General features: G+C 46.9%; 1 protein-coding gene across 2 annotated transcripts in view; it reads right to left on the bottom strand.

The window, feature by feature from the left end:
* The window catches only part of SYT17 (synaptotagmin 17), a 52,221-nt gene that overhangs the window by 16,991 nt on the left and 8,471 nt on the right, over positions 1 to 26,759 (bottom strand). For both annotated transcript variants that reach the window (XM_074158526.1, XM_074158525.1), the window contains exons 4-7: positions 24,922 to 25,070; positions 23,873 to 24,492; positions 13,211 to 13,331; positions 12,260 to 12,415 (exon numbers count right to left, since the gene is read on the bottom strand). In XM_074158526.1, the coding sequence (XP_074014627.1) occupies positions 12,260 to 12,415; positions 13,211 to 13,331; positions 23,873 to 24,492; positions 24,922 to 25,070 (1,046 nt within the window). The remainder of the gene's footprint in view (positions 1 to 12,259; positions 12,416 to 13,210; positions 13,332 to 23,872; positions 24,493 to 24,921; positions 25,071 to 26,759) is intronic.

Here is a 26,759-nt window from a genome sequence, read left to right as displayed (position 1 = left end):
AGGAGCCCGTAAGCCCAGGTGGGCTGTGTAGCTGCACCAGCGTGGAGCCTTTCTGCACCACAGGCTCCCACCCCCTTCTTTCCCCTGCTGCAGCAATCGCTTCTCTTCTCAAACAGATGAGGAACCGTTTCCTTGAACACCAACAAGCATGCACTAGCCATTACACGTATTACACAATTTACACTCATGTCTGACACTTCAGTCAGCTCCAAAGCTCAGCAGAAGTGGTGAACATCCCACTCTCAGTACAGACCCCACATGTACCACTCAGGTACCAACCAGGATTCCCAGGTGCTCAGACGTGATCCCAAAATGACAATTTTTCAAGACAGAAGGCAAACTGCACACCATCGCAGGGCTGCCCCCTGCCCTGGCTGGAAGGGGACCTGCTGATGCAGCAGAGGTTCACAAGAAGACCCAGGAGCCCCTCTGAGCAGTAAACCCCTGCCGAGCGGCGGAGGGGCCACCAGCCTGTGGCTGGGCAGGCTCTGCCAGAGCCCCTCTGCTTTTTGCAGACACACATGTGCAGCGACCCACATACCATGGCTATAGTCCCACCTGCAGTGAAGCCAACTCCACACAAGTTCATGCCTTCAGCCTCAGGAGGAGAAAAGGTCAGGCTCTTTCTTTTCAGTTTCTTCCACAACAGGTAGAGCTGGAGAAGCTCCTGTGGTCCAGCCCCTGGGACAACAGTTGGGCGCTGCACCATGCTCTGAGCCCAGGTTACAGCACAAACGGACTGAGCTGTATTCTCTGATGTCTGAACATCCCCTTCCAGAGTCTGAAAGGAGCTCAAAGTAAATTTCAGATTAAATCTGCTCTTGGCCACAAAAAACAGTAACTCCATGGAGCTGCTCAGCAGCAGAAAATGAGGTAATTATCATTTGGGGTTTTCAGACTGACCCAGGCTCTGGCTATGGACAGGTAGACACTGCTTTCCATTTAAGAAACCTATTTTCCTGACAGAAAGCACACACCTGATCTCATGAGCTCTTTTTCCACCATCGCAGTAATTTACACAATAGCAACATCCATTTTCAGGCCAACACCAAGCAAAAAGCAATTAAGGAAGCAGAGGTCAAACCAATTCCTTCTGCAGCTGCTCTTTACTGAGGGATACGTTTGGAAACAGAAAGGTTTCTTTTAAAAAATCTCTTTATAATAGAAATGCTGAAATATAAAAGAAAATTGGGTTCACTTATGTCCATTTAAAGGGTTGAGTTTTTGAGGACAAGCAATGCGATATAAATAAAACATTTTTATGTTATGTACTTATTGATGCAGCATTCCCAAACGATCCGTATCAGACTGACGGGAGCCTGGGTGCTACGTGAAACTTTTCTTTGGGGTAGGGGCTGATGGAGGTGGGCTCCAGTGCAGGAGGGGTGGCTGGGTTGCACCCCAGCCCTGCAGCCGTGCTCCTCACAGGGCTGAGCAGCACAGCATGGTAGGTACCAGGCACTGCACAGCGCAGACCTGCATCCCGGGGGGTCAGGGACTGCCAGGAGATGCGATGGGGCTTGGAGGTCCAACACTTGGCTCCAGGTGCAACTCCAGCCTTAGCTTTCCTTTACCTCCTACCAACCTTGGTCACATAGAATTGCTTTTCACCAGCTGACAGTTCTGCTTGTTGCTACATAATCTGGCACTCGCCCAGGCATCGGATCCAGCCAAAACACCCTTTTCCTACACTGAGACTCGCAAACCAGGTACTTGTGAAGAGCATGCCTGCAAAGTAATTGTGATTTATGACTTATGTGCGGTAGTAGACTTTAAGCTGGCATTTCAAATAGTAATTCATTCTTTGATTGAATGTATTAGCAGCCTTGAAATGACCAGGAGGGAGCACTAATTCAGAACATTTCCTTAAGCTAACTTTAAGGCTATCAGTACCGCTTATGTGATGGGGGACCAGCTTTATGCAGAAGCACCTTGCTCAGCTGGGGCCACAAACCATCTGCATCTCCTGCACACCCTCTGCCAGATGTGCCCAGCAGTTACTCAGCAGTTACAGCCACGCTGCACCACCAAGTCCAGCCGCACAGTGCCTCTGCTGCCGTCAGAGCACCTACAGCAGCCTCTCCCAGAGTAACAGGCAGAGAAACCTCAGCGCACTGGAGTGCGTAGAAGCTCCGGCACAAATAATTTAACTCTTCTTCAGTCACCTACATCAGTTACCTGCAATGCAATTAAAACCATTTAACTCGGAGACAAGAAAAATAACAAGCAGGAATGTGCCTCTGTTTTTCATCTGCCTTCTTACTCAGGCTAGGCATCAAGCAGAACATCTTCACCCAGTTTATACTAGTTTGCCATTAGCTTATTTACAGCACATCATCACCCACTCTCTAACAAATTGCCCCCAAAACTATTTTTTTTTTGATTTATTTTTTAAAAATGCAATTTGGTTGCATCCTGAAGATTATAAATGCCATAAACAATTGAGCACCCCTTGATGCGGCTCACATGCACCCCTCTGACACACAACATTGCATTACAACATGCCCGCTGGCACGATTACAGAGCCAGCCCGCCACGGTGGGGGACATTTCCCAGCACAGCAGACACAGCCACAGGGACCAGCTCCCCAGGGGAAGAAACCCCCAAAGAATTAGAGGGCCCTTTTCCTTTCCACTACAGGATAAAGCTATTCAATCTAAATACTAGAGAGCACAAATCCAGCTTAATTTTTATAGCTTATCTAGAGGAGAATATTGGGTGCCTGAGCCAATCATCAGACATGAAAGCTGCTAAAAAAAAAAAAAAAAAAAACTTAGCCACAACTAGCTGTTGCCACAGCCTGTAAAAGTTTCATCTGATACCCTTGGCCCACCAGGCTAGGAAGCGAATAAGCACCTACGTGGTAAATATTCTTCAGGCAGGGGCTCTACAGCACAGGCACTCCTAACCCTGCAGCCCGGGGATGCGACTGCACCCCTGCAGCCGTGCTGGCTGCCGGCTGGCGTCGTGCTGCGAGCTGCAAAACCCACACACAGAAACCTTCAGCCACCAGCGTCCTGCTCTGATGGCCACATGGCACGCTATGCCCAGATGCATCCTCGGATTACAGCCAAATGAGGGAAAAGGGGGAAAATAAGGAGGCTGCACACAGGCAACTGAGCGGCAAAGTCTCCTCGAGGACACAGGTCTCACAACACCATGGGGTCCCTCCGGCAGGAACCGGAATCCTGTTAGCGCTGACCCATTAACACTCCCTGCACTTCCCCACTTTAGCCTCAGGGCTTGGCAGGGTCTCACAAAGTGCCCTTATTTCGCATACTTCCACCACTCAGGCAGGCAATGCTTCATGCCTCATCCCCCGCAGGCAGAAACCGGTGCCCAGCCCTGTCTCTGCTGGCTGCCGAGCTCTGCCCCCAGCCAGTGGGTCTGAGCTGGCCGGTTAAGCAGGTCTGAAAGCTACTTCTGAACTGCTTGACATCAATATTCAAAAACTGTTTAGCACAGAGGGTGCTGCTAGGAGCACACAGCAGCAGGACTAATGACACACACCGCGAAGGTCATGGGTATGGACCAAATTCTGCCCCTTGCTCCTTGAGCGTGGCCTGTAATATTTAGTAGGGAAGAGAGAAAAGCACAGGAGAAGATGCAGTGGTTTCACATTTATCAATTTAATCTCCATCAGGCTCTGATGCACGTGTAAAACTCACTTCCCAGCATCTCCTCCATGGGGCTGCTCCCTGCAATGTCTGTGTCTGCCCAGCTCCAGAGGGAATTGGAACCGCTTGAGCGCATGGCTGAATCCCACCACAGCTTCAGCATCCAGCTGCTGCTCCAAGTGGGAGAACACCACCACACCAAGGAAACTCTTTGGAAAACCATTTCCCTCCTCACCCTACTGTGAGGGTAGCCCCTGTGTGCTGGCTGGGGCAGCCTGGGAAGGGGACCCTGGGAAGGGGACCCTGCAGATGCGCCTGGCACTGCACCCCAAGCCAGGCGTTTGACTAATTAGGGTCTGGCCTCAGAGAGCAAAAGTCCTGTAGGAGAGAGCAGGGGAAATGCCAATGTACAAATGTGTCTCACAGAGATCTCAAAGACACGCAGGGATGACACCTCTTGAAATCATCTCATCAGGAGAAACTGCACTAACGGACTGGATGCATCTAGTGCAACAGCCCAGAGGATATTGAAAAGGAGTATCTACAGCCGGCTTTTCACACTTCCCCACCTCCAGTTCCTCTTTTCTGTTTTGTTTGTTGTGGTTTTTTCCAATCTTAATTCTCTGCACTATGAGCCCCAGATCCAACAAAGCACATGAATGGCTTCATGCATATTTATACACCTCACACAAACAGGCTCCAGCACCAATGCTGTACAGCACCTCTACACGAAAGGCAGGGATGGCCGCGTGGGACCCACAGCCTCTGCTGGCACCTTCATGCATCTCCTCCGACAGCCACGGGGGCCAGGCACAGGTGTTTCATCTCCAGACACTGCTCTACTGCCCAGAGCAGCTACTGCCACTGAGATTTTTCCTCATTTCACACACAGAAAGATTATGGCCTTGTGAGACGTTTGAACAATTGCTTTCACCATGGCATAAGCCAAACAAGATGAAATACTGAGGTCGAGAGAGGTATGACACTGCTTAAATTAATGGACTTGGCAAAATGAGCAGGCGCTGATGATCAGCCTGCAGAGAGGAGGGTTTGTTTGTTTCTTTAGGAGAAAAAGATTCCCCCAAAATTCTAGAGAGCTCCAGGACAAGCGGTTTCTGCTATGTCTATAATGAGGTACCATTATTAACTACATCAGTCCACTTGAAGAATCTAATTTTGCCTTCTAAGCAAGCAACAGATTGGCTCAGGAAGCATCAGCATCTTGTTGCTCTCACCAGGATTAATAGTGTTTCACTCCTCCTCGTTAAAGCAGCAACTCTGCTGCAAAAAGCCAAATTCATCCCTGGAGCATCTTCAGCGAGTGACCCTGAACCAGGATCGGCGCTGTAGGACCCCACTCAGCATCTCCGACTGACCCTCACTGTCCCCTCTGTTGTCACCCGCTCCAAGCTGACAAACAGCACCTATTGTGGAGACCAGGAAGCCGTCGATGGGGATCTGGAGGATGGAGAGAAGTAGGGACCTCCCTCCTCCCAGAAGGGTTTTGAAGCCTGTGGGAGGCTTCCAAGCCTTGTGGAGAGGCTCAGCCAGGCAGGGCAGTCTCCAGGAGGCCCAGGTCTCCCACTGCCAGCACATTTCCCCATGCCCCTCTCCCACTGCCCCAAGAGCAGGAGATGTCCTCACAAGACCTGCTGGATCACCTCATGTGGCCACAGGACCTGGTGCAAAGCAGCCGGGACCATAGGAGGTGCTGGTCAGGAGCGCTCTGCTCTCCCCAGACCTGAGCACAGACCACATGGTGTCCAGTGCATAAATATATGAAGTATTTTATAAACGCCAGACACAAAGGCCAAATTCTGATCTAAATTAAACAGGTATAAATCCCCAGAAAATCCAGTGCTGACATCAATGTTTTTTCCTTTTTTCCCCCCTTTGGCTAAGATAGGGTTACACAGGGTTAAGCACAGATTAGATTCTGCTTCTGAGCTCCAGATATGTGGAATATACAGACAGTCCAATACTTCAGAAACACACGTCTAATAGACAACAAGAAACAATTTTCTAGCAGCAAGTTGCCTAATTATCTATCCATCTAAGAGATGTTATCATGCCCAACATGATCGCATTTCAAAACAGAAACCTCTTCTTCCTCCTGCTTTCCAGCATGGGAAAAAAGCAGTCTCAGTTGCCTCAGACATTTAAGATTTTTTTTCCCCCACATATGTGTGCAAAAGACAAAGTGCCTTAATATTTTTTCGTGGGAAAGAAAAAGCAATAGGAAAAAGGAGAGATGATCATCCGAAGCAGCAAGTCAAAATATAGATGTGCAACGACCCCAAACACATGGCGGTTTCCATCCCTGCAAACAGGCACCTAAAGATGATGCTGGCATCTGAAGGTCATGCTTTCACACAGCTTGGCAAATCAAAATTTGAGTGTATTTCTGGAGAAGCCTGAGGACAAAACCATTATCAGCCTTCAACCTGCTCAGCTAATTGGGACATTTGGAAATCAGCCTGTTAATTAAAAAAATACCATTGAAAAGCCTTGTTATCTCTGCATCCCATTCATGGGACTTCTACAAATCTCATGCAACACAGGCAAACACCAAAAGCATCACCTTGTCTCCAACATCTACACCACAAGTCTGGCCACTAGAGCTGATGGGGAAAAAACAAACAGTTTTAAGGTCTGAGAAGCTTCAGCCATCTTCTCCTCAACCAGGGCTCAAGCTGCCTGGAGATCCAACTTTAGGACTCACCCAGAATGAATCTTAGTTAGTTTTATTTCCAGCTGTGATGGGTAAGTGTGGGTCCATGAGCTGTAAGCCTTTGGTGCAGCACTTTGCCCCTCTGCCTAACCTGGGATCACTTGGAAGATGAGGTCTGGAGCTAATAACCACCTTCAGCTGTGGCCTATCTCCATACAGCCTTTTCTGCCAGGCCAGGGCTGTTCTCCTGCCCCCCCCATCTCCACCACCACTGACTGCCCCAGGAAGTCTGTCATGTGGATCAAGAGCACCCCAAAACATTTTCTATCGAACATCCAAAAAATGCTCATTAAACAACATACAAAACCAAACTGGTCTGTACCAGCCCATCTCCAACATCCCTGGGAGTGAAGGGTGACAGTGGGCCAGAGCTTGTGCTCACCAGGGGCTGTCTGTGCCATTAGTGACCATTTATTCCAGATACAGACACATCCCAAAACATCCACATCCAATGAGAAGTCAGGATTTCAAGGAAGACCCAGTTCCTCTCCTCTCAAGCTGCAATGCCACAAAAGGAATTAATATGCTCAGACAGGCAGTATTTCTTTGAAAATAAAATATTTCAGCGAAAGCAAACCAAACTAAACTACCTAGAACTGCACCATTAGCAACAGCCACCAATGATGACTTTTTTCCCCCTCTAAAAATTCAAACTTCATTAAATGGTCCTTAAATTTTCTCAAAGGCCAAGGGAAAGGGAAAATGTGCCAACATATCTTGCTATTAAATAGCAACCTGTTATTTTAATCAAGCACTGCCTATTAACTGGAAGTTGATTAGAGCCCTGGGATAATGCATCAAAGTGATCCAAGGGTGAGAAGACACAGGTTGTTACAGCACTCGGTGCACAGAGACACTTGATGGTATCGTCTGCCCCTCTGCAGCAGCCACTGAAACCACGGGTGCAGGTGTGCAAAGTCTCACTGTTCAACAACGCTCCCTCAGGAACTCAAATACTTACAAAAATAAAAAATTTTAAAAATGGTACCAAATCATTATAGAAAATAGAGACAGGGTGCATTTTAAAAAATATAGAAGAGTAAAGAGAATCATATAAAAAATCCTACAAATCCTTCAGAAGACAGTGCCATTGAGCTGCCTCCTCAGCCAGTACTCATGATGAAGGTCTCACCAGCTGTCACGCAGGTATCAAGGCCGATCTCTCCATCAACAAGCAAACCCTGCCCCAACCTGCTTCCCTTCCCTGGGCAGAGTATCCTGTCCTGCTGGATCCATGGCCACCTATCACATGGGAACAGAGCAGTGGGATGAGCCCCACCACCGCTCTCCATCAGACACCATCAGCCCCGATTCTTGTCCCAGCTCCTGCTACACTCTCAGCCAGGTCAGACAGCAAAGCAGGCATTCCCTCTGCGTTTGCACAGACAGTACCCAGAGCATGAAAATGATTTTTCCCTCTTTGGAGACCTTGCTTGCTTCACAAGCCCTAAAGATCCTGTCATGTAAACATGTACAAGAGCTTATTTAGATGGAGAAAGACACACACAGTCACCACAGGACCTCGGTGAGATATATATTCCCTAACCGTGAGCGCTGCAGGTTGTATTTTTTATGGTAAGTGATCAGAAGATGTTAACGAGTCACCAAGATGCAGTTTGCCCTGCAGCGCTGGTGTTTTTTATTGGGCCATCTGGGCTTTACTGCAACGCAAACAGCATTACCAACGATTGTTATTAACAACATTATAATCATTAACAAAATACCACAGTGCTCAGATTTCAGGTGTCGTCTCACCTGCTGCTGCACAGCCCAGGCTTTCTGAAGATTAGGCTGAAATGCAGAAGACAGCCCGCCCAAAATCCATCAGCCGGGAGAGCACCCTGTCTCTAGGTGCCCAGCATCCAGCCCTCCTGTGCACAAAGGCTGCAGTCGCACCTCAAATATCCTTTTTTCTGCAGGGAAATGACCTCAGGCAGCAGCTGACAGTCCTGCTGCTGGGGCCAAACTCCTTCCCTTTGCCATGGGACAAAGAGTAACTAACACCCTTGTTCACAGGTATACGTGGCTAGGAGGACACACTGTCTTTTAAAGCCTGCCCCCTTCCTCTGCAAGAGGTGAACCCGTGACTTGTTTGCACTCGAGCAGAAGATGGCACATGGGGGATGCCAAGTTGCCAAAAAACAGAAAGTGGAAAAAAGAATCATTTCTGCTACCATATGTATATGCGCGCTCATTACCTAGACAACATATTTGATGCAGTAAATGAAAATCAAACATCTCCACTAGCTGTTGCTTCAGTCATCATTTCTTCTGTTGGGACACTAGACTTGTTATGAGTATCAGTCACTTTCCTGGTTTTAGCCTCTTTCGCTGAGAAGCTGTGAAAATGCAAGATGATACCTGCAGCAGCAATCCTGAGCTTGGATGCCTCCCCCTGGAGAAGACATCTCTACCTGAGCTCATCCCACCTCATTTTAGGCACCAAACTGGGACATGTGAGTTAGTGACAGCCCCAGTAAGCATGTGGAGCAGGAATAGAGTGGATGGCAGAAAGGCAGCTTGTACAGAGCCCTTCACCAATGTGGAAGGAGAAGCATTTTGGTCTGTACATGCCAATAATTTACAGTGTTGAATCCTAGTATGCCTAAGGGAGAGGAAAGATCTAAGAACCAGCCCACCCACCCCCAAATCTTGGCTAACACAGAGCTCATCCCGTGCACCCCATCCTGGAGGCACCCACCGCCCGTCTCCTCGTCTGGCTGCATTTCAACCCTGCGTTCGGTCCAAAGTCCATCTCTCCAGAGCACCACCAGAAGAGCAGGGAGCAGAACGGTGCTTTGCAGAAAACCATCCATCGGCAGTGTTTGCACACACACTCCTTGCTAAAGATGCAGCAAAACAGTGCATAAATTCTTACTACAGTGCACTAAACCCAGACAGTTTGATTCAAAATGCACAGGAGAAAAAACACACAGGGGAAAAAAAAAAAAAAATTAATCTTATTTTGTGTAGATAGTGCCTCACTTTGCAGTGTGGTACCAGCCACACAGAGGGAGCCAGGAGCCTGAGCTGATAGGGACTGGCACGGATCCACTGCTTTCCAGTGAAGCCAAGCCAATGTAAAGACAGCTGCAGACTATGTCCAAAATATGAAGCCACAAAAAAAGGTTCCTTTAAATTATTGAAGATATACTTACTTCTGGCTCCCATGGCTGCTCTTACAGCTCTCCCTCCATTCAAAGCATCGTCACCCACCCTTCAAGGAGGATTACTTTCCTTTTCAATTGGACTTTGACTCAACAGCAAATTTAATTAACTGACCTAATGGACTAGAGCTGTGGATTGAAAAAAAAAAAAAAACAACAACTCCCACAAAACACACAACAGAAAGAAGCACTACTGCAGCCAAAACCAACCCCAAGTTAAAACAAAAAACCTAGAGAAAAAATGAAAAAATGTGGCTTGTGCTCCTGCTTTGTAGAGATGCAAAATAATAATAAGATCCTCAAGTTGCGAGGTACGGTTTCTCCTGCTGGCAACCACTTGCTCTTTACTGTCTTTTAACAGAAGATCCCAAAGCCCTTTACAAGCTTTTAAGCTGTGCAATACCTAACATGCCAAGAAGGCAGCTATATGAGGAATACCACCATCCCCACACCCCAGAACTTCAGCCAAGCTGCACGCTGATACTCATTTTATTAAAACCTCATAGATGGACACAAATAGAAACTGGTGCTGCACTCCCCGTTGGGGACTCCACCAACATCCAGAGCATCTCCATCACTTAGGTGAACACTGAACGTGGCTCATGAGGCATCTTCACCACCTTTACGTCCCCTGAACCACGCTGCTCCCGTGACACTGCAGATGCCTGTGCAGGAGTCCTGATTCAAAGGTCCTCACAACAAGACTTGTTTCCTCTATTGGCCTTGGTTCCTCTAACAAGGGGAGGCAGTGCAGGCACTGAACCAGCAGAAGGTTGTACACACAACAAGATGGCCAACACCTCTGGCTCCAGCTATACATTGGCTACACAAACCACATCTCTCGAACAAGAGTCCTGACCACAGCAGAAGCAGCAAGCCCAACGGCGCCTGCAGCAGTGCCGTGCCCGAGCCACACATCACCCTTCAGTCCCAGAGCGGCCATGAAAACCTGGCCCTGCTGCTCTTCCAAAATGCTCTTCACTCTCCTTCCCAGCTTCAGAGCTGCTGGTGACATTTCTGGCCTGGGATTATTTACTGCAATGTTCAAAGCAAGCAACACGTCACTTCAGAAGTGAAGCACCACTTAAAAGGCACGCCACTGAAATCCGACTGCGTTACATATGATTATAAATCAGCTAACTTCCCATTGACTTATTTGAGAACACATCCACTTGCACAGAAAAAATAATCAGACATCCACTCATTAATGCTAACTTCATTGGTCGTGGTGACGAGCAGCCTATTCCCCTCACCCTTCTGAATGCACAGAGCTGCTACTCTGTTTGCCTTTTCTTCTTCTATTAGGAAAAAGGGAAAACAAAGAAAAGAGTATTTCACGCCTGTCACAAGCTCACCTGATGGAAGCTTCCAAGAACAAATTCATCGTTGCACATGCAAGGTACAGTCAGGGTGACGTGCATGCAAAGCAGTGATTAATTATAGACTTTTTGCTGAAGAAATTTCTGAGCACGAAGGGCAAAATTTACATTGCTGATCAGCATCACTTTTGTTATAACATGTTTGGAAACAAACTAATGGTTTGGAATTAGGTCCTTTGTGCCAGCTTTGACACCTGTATCTGCCATGTAAGAAAAAAAATTTAAAAATACTTCAAAATATGTTCTTTCAGATGCAGTTTCCTTCCTCTTCATCGAAAGATGGTGAGTAATAGGTGGAAAGTTGCTAAAAAACGTGTTTGTGAATCATGGGAGCCCAGCGTGGCAGAAGAGTGGGGGTCCCACCGCCCAGCCCCTCCAGAGGACAAGAAGGTCTGACCCTGCCTGAGCCCCACAGCACACATAGGCTGGGCAAAGACATAGCACGGGAGGGAAACCCACCACTTCCTAGGGGTCTCTGCAGCCCTGCCCAAGACCTCCATGCTGTGGAATGGCAGAAAAGGCCACGAGCCATGGTGGGTTCATGGCTGCAGGTCAGCCCCACTGCTGCTGCCCACCCTGCGGGCAAGAACACAGCTAGGGGGGGGACTCACCCCTGCTCTCTCCAGCACACCCAATTGCCAATTTCTACTGACTGTTTTCGTGCCTACAGAACAAAAACAGGAGATTCAGAAATTGTTTGAACATAAGAATTCCTATCCCAGCCAAACATCTCCAGTGCTGACAAAGCCCTCCAGTGAGGCTAGTGCTGGGAGTCCTCCTGGCCCACAGCCTGCATGGTCTGTGTCTTGGTCTACCTCAGCTGTCCCACGCAGGGCTTGGCACCAAGTCCCAACCCTTTAAAAATAAAGGCATGATCAAACCTGCTTACAGAACAGGTGATGTCAGTGCCGAACACCTACAGCTACATCATCTCACTGGCAAATTATGTCAAGTACCAGAAGTTATCTTTGCCAGTGTCTGAGCTCTGGGATCATTCAGTACTCCCCCCTCTCACTCTTCTAATTTTTGACTTTATGCCCAAGTTGGTTGCCACTGAGAAGTGCAATTAATGTCTCCTCCTCTTCTGCACAAAAGAACTCCCAATGGCACCAATTAAGCATAGGACCAACAAGGTGTGCTCCCAGCCAGCTCCAGCCATCCGGTGGCAATGCTTGGAACAGCTTCTGCAGAGGACAGAGTGTTAATTAAGCTTTCCTGGAGATCCCAGCGATGGCCACCCCTTGCAGAGTGGCTACTGGGACAGCCACCGTCCTGCACAGGCTCATCTGCACACCCACAACTGCTTCTTTGCTCACCTTGGAGGCAATCACAATCATGCCAAGTTGGTAACACCACCACTTTTACCTGTGAACACTAGGCTGGCGTTCTCTAGTTCTTCCTGTGGAACCTTGAAGCTGAAGGACTCATTGTAGAAGGGATCTATCGTCCCCCGCATGCAGGAGGTCTTCTTGGTTTTTGTTAATTTTAAGCCATGAACAAGCTGAATTTTCACAAAAGGGTCTGACAAGAAACACAAAACACAGGCTCTGCATTACAGGCATCGTCCGTCGGTACCCCGGTTCGTGAAGGTTGGGCACTGCAGGGATGGACCGTGCTGGAAAATGGCATTTGGAAATGACCGGGACTTGTTCCACCATGCCGCTCACAGGGATTTGCAGTGGATACAAAAGTCAGGCAGCTGGATTAAAAACGCTCCCTGCCAAAACCACAATTAATGACAGCCTTGATAGAGGCCAAGCATACTGTTCTTTTTGGAAAATGCCAATATTCTGGCAGCAGCAGTGGCTGGGGCAGGGAACATGGGAAAAACATCTGAGGACATATGCATGAAGCAATTACCAGCAGGCTCAGAAACAGCATGGAGCAATGCATGGACACTGGAAAAACCTCACACCATCCACAGAGCAAATAGATATTGTAAGTGAAACCACTGCAGCGTTAACACTCAGGCAGCGTCGGCAAAACACAGCACAGGCACAAAGGGGCTGCCTCATAGAACACAACACGGGGGGAATTCAGAACTCCTGGTTCCTCACCTCACCCTGGTTCAGAGATTTTTACTTTAAATATGGCAAAGGTAGCACACCCTCTATTTTATCTCAGGGTAAATGTTCCAAATACTTTCATTATTGGTGGCTATATATATATAAAATGAATATCCAGAGCCTTGTATTAATAGGAATTGAGCATCCAAATCCCCCTGGGTCCCCCACAAATTGCAGCCTCGCCACTGATTTGCTTTAAAAGCACATATAATCTGTGCATGAGTAATGTGAGAAATGCACTGCCCTTTACCTGAACCTTGGCTCATGTCTGTCTGAAGAAGCTGTTTGGCTCTAATGATGTCCACATTCAGTCTTCCAGCGCTGGGTAGATAATTTAGGGATAACAACAGCTCTCCCAGCTCCACTTCATTCTGCAGGGAAAAAAGAATGTGGAAATTCAGAACTGAGCTCGGAGGGAAGCGAAGAGCAGGAAGAGAAATTAAATAAATCCCATTTGTTCAAGTGCCTGAAAAATAAATTTTAGTCATTCTCTAAATTGCAACCAAGAACCATCTGGCGGTACCTCATGCTGAGCAGAAACAAGAAAGAATACTATCTCCAGGTGAAGATCATTCTTTAATTGCTGATCCTTCACCAGCTTTTCAGCAGTCATGCAAAGAGGACCTAAAAGGAGGAATGAATACAAGGTCAGTAGTTTCTACCTGCTCCATTTTGAACCAGGTGGTTCTTATCATACCAACCTCACATCCTTATTAATGTACAAAACACAGACCCATTGGAGAAGACATCCTCTTTCCTTCCCAGCCACTTGGGAAGTTCAGCCACGAGATGGTTAATGCATCCCTGGGTCATAGGAAGGCAATTCAGAGGAGACAGCCCCTTGGTATCCAGCCCGTCCTACCCAGAGACCATGACACAGCTCAACTGTGCCCTTGCTGTGCGTCAGGCTGTACCATGGCCATAGCTTCACATCAACATAGCTGCTCAGCCATTATTTCTTTTCCTTTTACCTAATGATGCTTAAAACTAGTAATTAAAAAAACAGTGCTGACATCACTGCTCCTCAGACGTGACAGTTTAAAGTAACCTCTCCCCCCTAGCATGACCTGGCTCTGAGATGCTGTTATTCTCAGATGCAAAATACACACAATGAAACAACTCTGGAGACTGAAAACACACCAGCCAGCCCGGGCAGGGCATCCATCCATCTGGCTTGGCTCAGGGCCGTGCAGGAGTGCAGAGCTAGTTCTTCATCCCAAATAGCCAACCAGCTCAAAGCCAAGCCTACACTGGATGGTCATAGCCTATTCCCAAAAGGAAAAGAGCTGTAGTAGTATTGTAATCATAACAAAAGGCTTAAATATCTTCACTGATGCCCCAAATATTAGATTACAGATATCAGAGACTAAAGGACTGGGTAGACAACAAAGAAAAAAGCTCTGAGACACAGTCACAGCCTGAACTGACCCAAAGAACCAGGTTCATCAGCAGATGGGCCAGCACATGAGGTACCCACCCCTGGCAAAGCTATCAATGGCTCTGGGGAAACCAAGGCTCAGGCTGTAGGGAAACCCAACCAGTTCACGGCTATTCAGCTACAAATGGAAAAGCACAATTTCCACCGAGCACAGATGAACCAGAGGGCTCAGACCAAACACGAGGAGGCACTTGGGGAAAAGCCCCATCCCCCTGCTAGGAGCAGCACAGCACTTCTGCCCTGGCTGGCCAGCAGCAGAGAACGGCTCCCGCTAACGGCGGCCACTCGGCTCCTCACCGAACGAACGAAGCACTAAAGCTGACGTCAGGTAATAGTATTAAAAGTTTTCCCCCAGGCACTTTCTCTCCTCTCCTGTTCCTGTTGACTACTCCCGGGGAAGGCAGCAGGACGTGCGTGGCATGCAGGAGCAGGTGGCAGGCTGAGGAAGTCCTGCACCTCCCACACTACATAATACAATTCCATTTAATTCAATACCTTTTTTTGGCTTTCCATGGAAAACACGGCAATAGGCTGCCCAATTTCAGGAGCTGGCAAAGCAACCCCTCTGTGTTTAACCCTGCACATTTAATCAGCAAAGGACATGAGAAGCACCACGCAAGGAGCAAGGTGAAGGCTGCAAGCACAGCAGCACCCTGACTCAGCCCCTGGGCAAAAAGCAACGATCTACATCACAGGTCCTAAGGCAAACCCACACGCTCTCCTCACACGCTCCGCTGCCCCTGGAGCCAGTTCCAGAGACAACCTGGCAGCATCCATCCCAAGCCAGCCCATTTTCTGCCTGATCTTCCCCACAGCCCCTCTTCCCCATGAGAAAAAACATCTGATTTCTTGCCCCAAACTCCTTTTGTCACAGCATCTCTCGGGTCACATTATGTGGCAGTCTATGACTACACAGCACACACACTCACATTCATCGTGTGTTTTCTTCTGTGGCCACAGTATTTTTGCTTCACTGAGAAGGCATCCCTTTTCTGTCAGTCTTTGCCAACTGCCATACCAGAGTTCTGTTCAATATATTTTAAGTTCTTCCGATGAGAAAGCCATTCCCCAACACAAACCTGACCCAATATGCACATAACGCTCATGACTTCGGTGAGGATAAACCATACCTACATATACTGTTACACCCAGTGGTTGCACAACGTAAAGATCTAAGAGAGTCTCGCATCCAAGGTGACTTAAACATCATCTATCCAATTTAAACTATTATCTTTGGTTTCATTTTCCCCCAAACCACTCTTCCTGAGTCTGTGGCTGGAACAGCTTGAACATTTATCATCATGAACATTCGGTAATTTCTAAATCTATTACCAGGACAGTAACGAAGTGTTGTGGTGCCCACACTACCACCCACAACAGGACCCACCTGAGCTACCCTTAGACCCTGGCTCATTTTTTATAACATATCAACAGCATTTTTAACATATCCAGTCCTACTTCCACTTGCATTCACCGCTGTGTCGGGTTCCAGGCAGGCTTTAATTCCTAGAAATTCAGGTACATTTGGACAGCACAAATTAGGAAACTAATTAGTGATGTATTACCTGCAGAAGAGACAATCAAACAGCTCCAGCTGCAAATACCAAACTTCTGGCACAGCCAGGAGGCAGGCGGGCACTGGGCAGGGATGTAGGACCTTTCAAGTCACCTCAAGTTTAAGATTTGGGGTTAATTATTTCTGGATTTGTCCACTGGTGGAACCTGTTGACCTTATCCAAGACCTGCAGGAACTAAGGGGCTTCCCTGGGTCAGGGAGGAGAGTGAAGCTCAGCAAGGGAAGGTAGATCTCTACACTTAATGACACATTTACATTTATGCTCCATTTTAAAAAAAATGCCCCACACTGTACCAGTCAGACAGGGTATATAACACCCACTGAGGCACAGGCAGGAGAACCAGGCATCTACCCTGACCTGAACCCTCCCCAGCACCATGTCCTGTAAACCCTGCAGAGTTACTGAAGGAGCCACTATAAGGTAACCATCACACTACTGGGTAACCCATGAGCCTTCAATAGGTAAAGGTAATGCTAAATCCCCAATTTTCCACAGGACCTAACCTAATAGGCACATTGGCACCTCTAGAAAAATCTTTTTTACTATCTGGGCTTAAATTTGAGTCAGATATAAAATGCTATACTCTGTAAGTGTGATCCACTGAAGTCAGAAGACAGACTGCCACCAGCTTTAATGACTCTCAGATCAGGCCTAATTTCCCAAATCTCAAGAGCACCTTCTGCCCCCTTAATGCTTTTCAAGCGTGACCAGATTTCTGTTAATTATTTTAAGGGAAGGAACATACAATCCAACCCACAGAGGCTGTGGCAGGATGGGTGTGCTCAAAGCCAGCAAGAAAGCAGCAGCCCTGTTGTGGGCAGAGCACCAGCAGCATTTGCAGCGATAATAAAAGGTGTTTTCAGAAGGAAACCCAGATCCCCGGGTAGCTCACCTCCCCGTACAAGTGACTCAGCCTTTTCAAGGCACTTAACTCGAGCAGTGAACTGCCTCTGATCTTATAAACACGTTATTTCTAGCTTAGCCGCGAGGATCTAGGAAACATGCCTCAAATCCTGCCACGGTGCCTGAGGGGATGTCAAGTACTTGAGAAAACATGGCCAGCAGCCACCACACGTTCCTTCCCAGCACATCGGACCAGCACTGACTCCACCATGCCATGCTGCACCACACTCAGTAGCTTTCTCCTGTTCTTTAGTCACCTGTCATCATTAGCAAACAAGCAAGGAACTGACAGGTTGCTCCAAGAAGCCTGAGGTACAAGGCATCCCTCCTCAGGCTTTAGCTCCCCGTGCTTTCCCCGACAAGCTCATGCCACGGCGTACCTTTGCTGATGTGACAGGCTTGCTAATAAGACACACTGGTGGCACAGTTTGTGCCAGAGATGAAGATGAGGATGCAGACAGAGCTACGGCTTAACAGACTCCTGGCTCAGCCAGCAAAACGGAGACAACTGGGGAGCACAGCGGGGTCCAGTGCGAGATGGAGAAACAGGGCCCTTCTTGCTAGGGGTCAGGCAGGAGAGTCAGCTCAGGGAGGGACGAGTGGCCACAGAGGTCTCAGGTGGCTCGCTGGACCGCAGGAGCTGCCCAGGCTGCTGCTCCAGCCCACGGACCCACTGAGCTCACCTGCACCTTGGAAACACTCTGTGCTGCCATAACCATTGCCCCCACACCCATCACCTTGTTTATAGCTGTCTTTATCAGCAACGGCATTAAGGCAGGTCTCGCTAGGGGACTGCAGGCACAGAAGCATGGCTTTTGTCACACAGTGGAGCCTCCCCAAAGCTCAGACTTGCGTAGGGGCTGAGCTGAGAAGACGGATGCAAGTATATGCACAAGAGGTGTCATCGCCACATTGTTCAGCTTAGGGAAAGGAAGTGCCCAAATTTTACTCTTCCTAGGTCTTTTCATCAGGAAAGTAAAATGCTGTTGGTTTCGCCTTGAATATATTGTTCACAGAATGCAGTGTGCAGAGGTGCCCCTCCAGCACCGCCGTGCAAAGGCATCATTTTAGTTGCCATTATTATGCTGATGACACGCTGATTTGTGCCGAGATCCCAGATGACCCTGGAAAAGCAATTTCCTGTCTGATGAGGTGCCAGAGTGACACGAAGTCTGGGATGTCTGAGACCCTCCTGAAGCTCCGATTAACATTTCACTCCCAGCGGTTCCTCTCCGCAGCTGCATTATGCAGCCAGTCCCTTGGATTTGCAGCCTTGGGCTCGCCTGGGATCCAGAACCTTCTGCAGTTACTGTTTGGGTTGAACCAGACACATATAAGAAGTTTGTTTTTTTTTCTTTTCTGAAACACAAAGAGGCTACCTCAAGGGAAGAGGAGTTTTTAATTAATGCCATTTGCACATCTTGTTTGGATCAGGGCAATTCTCTCCTCACAACCCCCCCCCCCCAGACTGTTCGCTGTGCATTGCTACACCACCAGCACAGTTCTGCAGCTGAAACCCTCCCCAGTTCCCGATGGGAAACAGAGCGCATTACATCAGCACAGACATCTATGCAACGCTCCTAATGAAGTTTCAGATTGATTTTCCTCCTCAAGGTTATCTGTGATGGTACCTCCAGGCACATTAGAAAACCGATGGTATAGAACAGTTTGCTCTAACAGGCTTTCTACAGCATCCTGTGACACACAGCAATCCTTTTGGGAAGGCTGAGCTACTAAGAACCAGAATCTGAAAAAAAATAAATATACTAACCAATGGATAAGAACAGTATTACCTACGTAACAGACACCAAGTAGATGTATGATGAAAAGGGTCACAAAATCCCTTCTAAAGCCTAACTGGCTTTGCATCAGTTTGGACGGCCACGAGAAAGCCTCTCCTGCGCAAAGACCTTTGGGAAGAAGGTCTCCTATGGAGAGGTCCTGCTCACAATCCCCACCAGCCCCTCCTCTGGGCTGCTCCTCAGCAAAATACGTCCCACAGCATCCTGGTCCTCTGCAGAAAGGGCACAGAGTGAACAGCACAGAGCGGAAGGGATGAGGTGACCAAGATGACAGCTGAAAGCAGAAGAGACATATAAGGATGAGAGAAAAATCATCAAGAAGAAAAATTTCTCAGTGCTGAAGCTTTTGAGACTGGAAAGGAGGAAAGAACCACCAAAACACATCTGGGGAAAAAATAAAGATACAAAGTGGAAGAAAGATGGTAGAACATCATAAGCCAAAATATGACAACAAACCACAGGCTAAGAGACAAAAATGTTGTCATTGTCACAGACAAGTGTCCACCACAGCATCCCATCACAGTTCCCTCAATTCCAGGGACCCACAGGGTGGTGGCATCCCGCTCCCAGCCAGGCCTTGCCCAGAGCATCTCTCGCGCTGGACACAGGTAAACTGCTAGGTCGATTTTAACATCCTGTTAATGAAAGAGCACAGCCCCATGTAACCAATTCACGTTCATCATCAGTGATTCTGCATCATTCCTTTAATTAAGCAGCCGCTAAGCTGGCACACGCCATAACCACCTGGCTGCACGGCACAATTCAAGGTAGCACCCAAAAGGAATGCTCCAAAATGAGTTATTATCTGAATTTCATGTTCCCTTCTCCCTCTTCCTTCCCAGCCAAGGCAGGGTAAGAACAGCAGCGCAGTACCTGTTGCAGGCTTATCCCCGAGATGGAAATCAAAAATTGCAGAGAGGTGCCACAGCAAAGCCACTCCGCTTGTGGAGCACATACCATTTGGAACGTAAAAAGCTGACAGCGCCTTAAATGACTGTCATTCCAGTGCACTCACGGTACAAAGATTAAAAAGCAAGTCCAATACATACTCCCTCTACTGTAAAAATGAGGGGAGAAGGAATCTTTGTGCTATTTTCCCACCACAACCAGGCAATTTTTTTTTCTCTTGTGGAATGATCTCCAAGCTCTCATTACTGCTGGTCTAAAACATTTATTCCTGCCCACTCAAATCTGCCAAAAGAGAAATGAATCATATGTCAATAAAACTTGGGGTCCTGAACATGTGTTTCAGAACTAATCTTAACGGCGAAATGTGTGAATCTGAGCCCAGCTACAGCAAGGCCTGCCAACTTCATTCATGGTAATTAAGCAAAGCCACACACATTTAAGGGGATATTTAAGGAGCGCAGAGTGTTCCTATGGGGACTGGACTCAAGAGCTACTCCATGAGCATCTACAGCACTTCAGAAACACATTAATTATCCTGCAAGAAAAAGCCTCCCAGAGCTACCAGGGATAAAGAATTTGGCAATACCTGCACTGACATTTTCTACAAGAAATAAGTCCTTCTGCTTAGTTGCTGGCTCTGATGATACACTGGACGGCAGTTTGCCCGTGTCTCCGCCTTGGACTCAACCCCCCCAGGTGCTCAATGCACGATCCAAACGAAAAAAGCACTTATGCACAGGTATGGTCTTTTGGCTGGAAGCTTAGCATCAAGTGGTTTATTGCTCTGACTCCTCAAGGCTGAGAGGACAGCACACTGCCCACCCATATCCAGGTTCTCTGACAACCCATTCCTGACATAATGAGCAAAGCAATGCTGCACAGCCCACCTCCTTACACCCAAGGTAAGTTCTCAGGCTGTTAGTTAATAAGAAACTCCATGAGGTGGTAATGAAAATGTTCTGCTATCACTGACAATGGGGTTTCACTCATTGAGGACCTGTACGTCCCATCCACAAGCCTAAGGAGCTTATCCTGGTCCAGCTCACAGTGGAGACAACGCCATCGTTGGCTGCAGAAGCTGGACCAGTCTCAGCCTGGGAGAAACCCACCCGTCCCTGCCGACGCCACACGCACCAAAAGATTGCTGGAATCTCCCATCTTTTTTAGCAGGGCTCACTTGTGCTGGCACAGTCCTGGACTGAGGCAGCATCCCAGCGCTGGGCTTGATGGGGCTCAGCATGATGGTAGGACAAGGACCGAGCGCCTGACTTTATCAGCACACTCCATGGCAGTGCTTCCAGGTGGGTACGGAAAGTGCAGAACAGATGTTCATCTTAACCAATACCATTTAGGCCACTTTCTCTGCTCTTCCAGAAACCTTGCCCCATCCCACTCCCACTGGTATGAAGAGAAAACCTTCCCCACAGCTCCTGCCATCTGGATTCACTTTCCTCCACCTCTCCCAGCTCATCATGTTTCTGTCTATAAATGCCAGTTAAAAAAAATAAATTTAAAAACCCACATATTTTGTGTCTTTCATCTTTACATATCACGTCTATGCCTGTCTGGTTTTCTCTCCTGCCTGTTCCTGGTTTTCCAAGCACCTGCTTCAGCATTTTCTCCACCACGATCTTTATCGCTGGAGGGGGCTGCTGCCAGCTCCTGCTCCATGCCGGAGCCCCCAGGCAGCCAACCCAGCCCGGAAAATTTTCATCGACTCATGATCAGAACCGTCTCAAGTTCAATCCAACAAAAAACTCATAAAGGCTGTCTGTCCCTCAACTAATCAAGCAAAAATGTGAGAGGCATAAAAAACATTGTCAACATGTCAAATCTATCGTTCCACAGGCAGAATCTTCCAACTAGCAATCAAAAAAAACCTCACAGATTTCCAGCACAAGCAGCACTGTTATTGAAAGACATTAAAACGCAGTTTTTCAAAGTAATAAGCTTTATTGTTTTACTTCTTCCAGGATTTACTTCAACCCTTTGATCAACTTTAATCACTACTAAGAGAAAATACAGCTTATTCAATGAACTTTGAAAATCTTATCACTGAGAAAACATGGGAAGATGATACCAAACATCCTCCCTGGATATCCTAGTACAAGTACTGCTGTTCTCTTTCGGTTGCAGTCTGGCAGCTAAGGCCCAGCCAAAAAGAACAAGAAAGTATGACACGACCAAAACAAGGCACTTCAGTAATCAAGGTGAGAAGGACTTTTTGCTTAAATTAAGTTTTTCCATACGACAGCAAGGCTCGTAAGTCCAGGTGTGCCCATTCAAAGGGAGTTTTCTCTTCCCCCCCTCCTCCCCTTTCCTTTTGTAAATATCAGAAATGCCAATTTCTGCATAAATAATTTATCTTGAATCCTGGTGAAGCCGACAGCACTGCTGAAAACAGCAGCAGCTTTCAATGGAACTTTGCAGAGGGAGGGAGGAAGGGCTGGCTCCGAGCTTGGCACACGAAGGCAGAGATGATCTTGTCTAATCAAGGTCTGTATTAGCTGTGGAATGAATCCATGTTACTAATAAAGAGATACATAATACAGAGAAGTATTTATCATGCAAAAGCAGAGAGGGGGAAAAAAAAGGCAAGGCTGCACGGTGTGAATCACGGGAGGGTAACAGGATGCAAAGAGGAGAGCTCTGAACTCCGATACACAACGCAGAGCCCGTGATGAACCACGAATGCCAAAAAGAAAAGAATTGTTGCAGGCATTTGTAAAACATTTGAGGAACAGGCCCAGGCAGCAAAGGGAGCCCAGGAATATCTGTCCTTGTTCATTTTCCTTACGAACAGTTTCGTAACACAGCTGTCCCCTCACCCCCAACTGCCAGTCTACCAAACAGAGCTGATCCCACTGAGATGAAGACATGTCCTACATAAAGACACGCTCAGGGACCCCACGGTTTTGACTTGTGTGCAACTTCCAAAACTTTCCTTCTCATGTGAACAATGTTCAGGCTAATCCCGTAACACTCCTACTTGTATTACAGCAAATCTAGTGGGCTTTCTTGCAGTTATCAGGGGTCTTGATCATCTCCCTTACGCACTGCAGAAGGTCTGAGCAAGCGGTAAAAGCGCTCTCAGCCCCTCTGCACGCACAGATGGGGCAAGGCAGAGTCAGAGACCCAGCTGACTTCACATTAAAAAACTGCTCGGTGGATTTTACTTCCACACATACCTGATAACAAGTTTCCACTCCACATCAGACTCTTGGACCCACACCGTAAATCAGCGGTGATGTCAATGATTTACTGCTCATCTCATCTAAAACCTCTGGCTATGCATAAAAATCAAAGAAAATGTGAACCATCCAACTTCACGCAGGGTTTTGATTCAGCAAAGGCTCTAAAACTTAGAAATTGCAACCTCAGTGCTGGAAAGGAACTGGGAGAGGCAACCCTCATACCAACCTTGCGTGGTACTCCTGTCCTCCTGTTTTTACGGGGTCCTGTGCCTCTAGCTATGTGGGTGATACTGCTAGTAGCAAATTTGGTAGCCAACTGCCGTTCCTGGTTGCAAAGCTCAGATCTTCCCATTGAACAGCCCTTTTCCTGGCTGACATGGAGGTGGTACTAAGCAGGGCCCCTTCCTGAGAGCAGATGTGGAAGCGCACAGAACCTCTGCATCTTCTCTCCCCATCCCATCGGACAGTCAAATCTAGTCCAAAACACATGCTCAAACTTGCATGCATGCAACGTGCCACCTACATCAGAGAAAATCTATGGCAAGTTTATTTCCTTCACGGACATGATGAAAATAAATCTACCACTACCTTGCAATTTTTTGCTCATGCATTAGGCCACAAGTCTGTGGAGATTTTGTCTTCTATTATGCACTTCACTGAATCAAATCATTACTGAATTGGCACCAGTGGTTCCCCTCACGTCCCCAAAGCAGAGTCATGTTAACAACCACAGGAGTGACCCAGATAGAACAGTGTCACTGCAGCCTCTGGGAATGGATGCAGGTCACTGCAGTGAAGGAGAAAGATCTTCCAAAAGGTGCAGACTTCCAAAGCAGTCTGGAGTTGTTCTCATTAAAGCTGACATAGGATCTTTTGTCATGCTACCTCCTTCGAAGATAAAAGACAGCTCCTCTACCTCACAGTATTAGTTATAAGACCAGTTACAGGCCCACATTATTTCAACCCAGCAGATGCTGTATTAACAAGATGACAATGACTAATTAGAAACCACATAACTTGCCAACAAAAAAAGGAACCACAGAAAAACAGTGAGAAAAATTGTGACAATAATCTGATAAATTCTGTTACCTGAGAACTAGGCACAAGGGCTTTCCACCAGTGTCCGCCTTTCACAAGGTCTACATCACTCAAGGGCATTGACACTTTGCCAATAACACAATGGCGTGAGAATTTGTCAAAATCCACTACGGTTAAAAGCAGAGTTCTTCTCTGGGCTTCTAAAAAGGGGATTTCAAATGTGTACCTCTCTTCAAACACCGGGTTCTGGGTTTTGCGTTTCACTCCCGTCTGCTTGGAGTTCTTCTGATCAGGAAGAAGGCAGATCTTCACATAGGGGTTGGAGTGAGCCATGTCCTGCCTTGAACCGTCGTAAGAAATTGGAGGAGGCAGGTCTTTAGCTTCAATGACTCGCACTATTAGATAATTATGCAACAGATCGTACTGTGTGCTAAAATGCAGCATGCCCAGCTGATACTTCGATAAGATCTCCTCATCTGTCAAGGAGTCCATATCATCACTATTCGAGTCAAGGGAATAGAGTCTTGGTTCAAATTTTCTAAAATAGTCATCTGGGGTATAGGTTTTTCGAAGAATAGTTGGCTGAACTATTTCTTTCTTAGCTCCTATTATTCCAAACTCGATAGGTTTAATGTCAACTAACGGAGAACTTGGCCTCCTCGACTCTAAACCTAAAGGACAGAAACACACAAACACAATTGTTAGAAACTCAACTGAAGCCAGTACAGGCACAAGTCAACTTGTGCTTCTTGGGGTACAGCTATTCTGTGCCTGTGCAACGCTCAGCACAGCAGGCTCCCCAGTGGGGCTTTTCACCATTAAATTGCCAATAATTAATAGCACCCTTAGTTACGCTGAAATGCAAGCTCAGCTACGCTTCCCCCCGCCCCCTCTCTTTTCACATGCAATTACCATGCACATGCTTCAGCAAGAAAAACAGGGCTGGCCCCTTCCACTGTGTTCCTGCAGAACTGGATGAAATTTTAATCAATGTACCTTCAACTTGACTTGATTCCCTGTCTAAAAGATGAAAGAGCAAGCACTACAGTTTGATTTTCTTCCCCACAAAAATTACATTAAAGTTGGAAGGACGACCTTACTTGAAATCCGCCTGGTGAGGCTGTAAGTGGACCGTGATGTATCTGAAGACGATCGCCTTCTGTCAGGGGAAACATCCTGAAGAGTGGGAGGCAGCTCACTGATTGTATTATCAGAGTCTCCATCTTTGTCCTCATTTTGGCTGCTTATCCTGTTAGAATGAGAGACCTTTGGGTGATTCAACCCAGTAAAAGGAGTATATGCACAATAAAAATGCCTTCTGATATTCTGGGTCTAATCTTGGGTGCACATCCCTGGACGCTGCAGGGTATCTCCTGATCTATTTGGCATGCAAAAACCTGAGCAACTGACTTGAGACCTATGTAAAAAACAGATTCTTTATCTTTCTGCCTGTCTTTCAAAGAGAGTTATATCAGTTTTAGAGTATGACACAGGCCACACGGGCACGTGTGACTCAGATCTTGATCAGAAGTATTATATTTGTCTTTAAGAAAAAAAGAAAGAAAAAACACAAACCCCAAACTGTAGCTTATTGCTGTACATTCACAGCTACGCTTTGGAAGTATGGCCTTCTCTAGGAACGAACCAGCACAGGAAACCACCATGCTCCAACATCTCCAACCTACCACACACTCCTCTCAGTAAAATAGTGCTGTGCAGCTGCACCACTAAGGTTTCAAAACTCAATCTTAGAAATACAATTCATGAAGAGCTATTTATTGACATGCCTTTTAAAATAACTGGCTGCTTTTTTTCCACTTCTACAAACCAGAGGTGATTCTCACTATATAGTAATTTTACTGCCTGGGTGTCTGGGTGGGAGCAGGGAAGTCGGCAGGATCTAAGTAACAAAGCAAGTTTCCATGAGAGCTGTAGCATCTTTGAGAAGACTCAACAGAAGACTGGCATCATAAAAAAGTCCACGTGTAATCCCCATTTCAGTTTGTTTACATATATATTTATATCTGTATGTGTTGTTTTCATATAAAACAACATTCTTTTTAAAAACCTCGGTGTGTCCCAGCCGCAGTGGCTCACAAAAGCGGTCAGGAGCTCCCAGCCTTGACTGAAAGAAGAGCAAGAGCAGACAGTAACAACTACAGGAGATAAAGTTTCCACCTGCACGTTCAGAGGGGAGCAGCTGCCGATGGAAATGAAATCACACAATGGTGTGTGACGCGTGGCGCATCATGTAAAATAAGCTTTTTCGTTAATCCATGAGACAGAGTACTCCAAAAAATAGCAGCAGATCACAAGGGAAAGCGTCAGCGTGAAATGAGCAAAGCAAAGGGGAATACTGTGTGAGTTTTGCTCCTGATTCACCCTTTCTGTGTGCATGGCTCGGTTGGGTATAAACGAAATATGTTGAATCATTTGCTTTAGTAATCAATGACCGGAGTAGAGCAATAAATATATTCAGCAAAAAGCAGTAAACTCACAGAAAAGGCCCCCCAAATATAAAATAGATTTAAATTGGAAATTCTTATCCAAACCCACAAAGTTCACAGCAGGATCCATGCAATTCTCACCAATTCAGAGTCACACAACTCATCCACATTAAAAAAAAAAAAAAAAAAAAAAAAGCCTGTTAACAATCAAAACCAAACCCTATGCTAAAAGGACATACAATATTTGCACAACTCTGCAGCCCATTAAAGGTAGTCCAAATCATGCGGTTTGACATATAATCAGTACTCAGAACACAAATAGCTTTTTCATGCCTAAATGCGGGTCTACACAATCAAAGGCAGCATTTGGATATACTTGTGTTTGAGAAGCAAATGCACAGAATGAGGAGAAGGCAGGGTGAAAAGGGAATCAGGAAGAGAGGTATTAAGGATGTTCTACAACGGGTAAACGTAATAGTGAGTTAATAACA

This window comes from Numenius arquata, chromosome 14 (genome assembly GCF_964106895.1).
Source record: "Numenius arquata chromosome 14, bNumArq3.hap1.1, whole genome shotgun sequence".
Taxonomy (NCBI): Eukaryota; Metazoa; Chordata; class Aves; order Charadriiformes; family Scolopacidae; genus Numenius; species Numenius arquata.
This window is presented reverse-complemented; position numbering and strand designations above follow the sequence as displayed.